The 2,060-nt window shown below is 60.6% G+C and overlaps 1 protein-coding gene across 1 annotated transcript; it reads right to left on the bottom strand.

Annotated features, from left to right (window-relative positions):
- Positions 1-264: 264 nt before the first annotated feature.
- LOC125531808 (ammonium transporter 3 member 1) lies at positions 265-1,743 on the bottom strand. The gene has a single exon (XM_048696067.2). It carries the CDS (start codon positions 1,741-1,743, stop codon positions 265-267), a length of 1,479 nt encoding a protein of 492 aa, XP_048552024.2.
- Positions 1,744-2,060: the final 317 nt, after the last annotated feature.

Below are 2,060 nucleotides of genomic sequence, written 5' to 3'. Positions count from 1 at the left end.
GTTGATTGCGATTTATGAAAATGTCAGTAAACCGAGAATTAGCAAAACCAAAAAAGAAAGAAAAGATAGAAAGAGTGTAAACCACAAAGTGAATGTTGTATTCCCTCTCGAATAATCAAAGAGCAGTGATGCTATGCGTACAAAAAGCAAGTGTCGTGGACATCTTGCTCATGCTTCATGCTTGTGTAGGTAGCACCACATTATTCCACAACACATGTAAGATGGATAAAAGCAAACTCCAATCAGGCCGGCGACGATGATAAATTAGACGTTCTGCGTGACGCCGCTGGGCGCCTTGTTGCGCGCCTGCAGGTTGGTCTCGTTGTCGGAGTACCACCCGTGCTTGGAGGAGTCGTACTTCTCGCCGTCGCCCCACAGCGCGTAGGCCTCCTCGCCGTGCACCGCGTCGTCCCCGATGGCGAGCTCCTCCTCCGGCATCCGCAGCGGCACGATGAGGCGGACGACCAGGCAGATGATGCTGGTGACAATCACGTTCCAGCCGATAATGAAGAGCGCGCCCGCCACCTGCTTCAGGAACTGCATGCCGCCGTTGCCGCCGTAGAAGGCGCCGCGGGAGTTGGTCACCGGCACGAACAAGCTGCACAGCGTCGGCTCCGCGAAGAGCCCCGTGGTCGCGCCGCCGAGGAACCCCGCCACGGCGTGGGTGTGGAACACGCCCAGCGTGTCGTCCACGTGCATCAGCAGCCTGGAGCGCTTGTGCACGACCATCATGGTGAACCACGGGATGCTGCCGGACAGGATGCCCATCACGATCGCCGCCCACCCCTGGACCAGACCCGCGCCGGGAGTGATGCAGACGAGGCCAGTGATCATGCCCTGGACTGCGCCGATGACGGAGGGCTTCTTGAAGAAGATGACGTCGAGGCAGGTCCAGACGAGGAGGCTGGTCGCTGCGCAGATGTTGGTGTTGAGGACGGCGATGGAAGCGTCGACGTTGGCGGAGTAAGGGTCACCGCCGTTGAAACCGGCCCACCCCATCCAGAGTATGCCGGCGCCAGTGAGCATGAGGAGGACGTTATTGGGCGGGAACCTCTCCCTGTCTTTGGTGGACCTGGGCCCGACCCAGTACGCGGCGGTGAACCCGGCGATCCCGGAGGAGAGGTGGATGACGTAGCCGCCGGAGTAGTCCATGACGCCCCACTGGAAGAGGAAGCCTCCGCCCCAGAGCGAGAAGGCGCCGATGGTGTAGGAGAAGGTGAGCCAGAGCGGGACGAAGATCATCCAGGCCCTGATGTTCATGCGGCCCAGCAGCGAGCCGGCGAGGAGGATGAGCGTGATGGCGGCGAAGACGCACTGGAAGTAGACCATGGAGGCCATGGGGTAATTCGGATTGATCCAGGGCGTCTCTTGGCTGCCGTCCTTGAAGAAGTGGGTGGACTCCGGCAGCACGGCCTGCATGAGGAGGAACTGCTGCCCGAGCGCCGGCCGGGCCTTGCCCCAGAAGGGGACCAGCTGGTGGCCGAAGGACATGTTGTAGCCCCAGGTGACCCAGCACAGCCACACGGCGGCGAAGGCGTAGAGCGCCATGAAGGCCGAGTTCACGGCCCACTTCTTCTTCACGATGCTGCCGTAGAGGATCACCAGGCCGGGCATGCTCTGCAAGCCCACCAGCGTCGCGGCGATCATCTGCCATGCGTTGTCGCCCTTGTTCAGCCATGGCGGCACCACTATGCCGTTGGGCGCGTACCCAACGGACATGTTGTAGTCCGCGGCCAACGACATCTTGCTACTTCGACCGACAGGCCCGCGCCGAGCTCGCTGCGGTTAGATAGTACACGCACGTGCGAGCGAGCTAGCTAGCCGGAGAAGCTACCGGTCGGTGTGACTGATGGCTGGTGAAGCTATGCTAGGATCGCGGTCTTATATATAGGGATCAGTATAGGGAGGTCCGTCGTGTCCAACAAAACAAAGTCTGATCAGCGGCTGACATTGGGGCAAGGCCGACCAACGGCGGGCGTGCCGAGCTAGAGCATTGTTAAGTGGCTCGCCGAGGAGGGAGATCCTATGCCGCTAAGCTGTATCAATGAGCTGGGGCTCGG

This window comes from Triticum urartu, chromosome 3A, assembly GCF_056163025.1.
Source record: "Triticum urartu cultivar PI428250 chromosome 3A, HENAU_Tu73, whole genome shotgun sequence".
In the NCBI taxonomy this organism is placed as follows: Eukaryota; Viridiplantae; Streptophyta; class Magnoliopsida; order Poales; family Poaceae; genus Triticum; species Triticum urartu.
The sequence above is the reverse complement of the archived record's forward strand: the minus strand, read 5'-3'. Positions and strand labels throughout refer to the sequence as shown.

What these genes read in the sequence shown, in the direction of transcription:
- LOC125531808 (XM_048696067.2), bottom strand. Translation starts at nt 1,743, where the DNA reads ATGTCGTTGGCCGCGGACTACAACATGTCCGTTGGGTACGCGCCCAAC.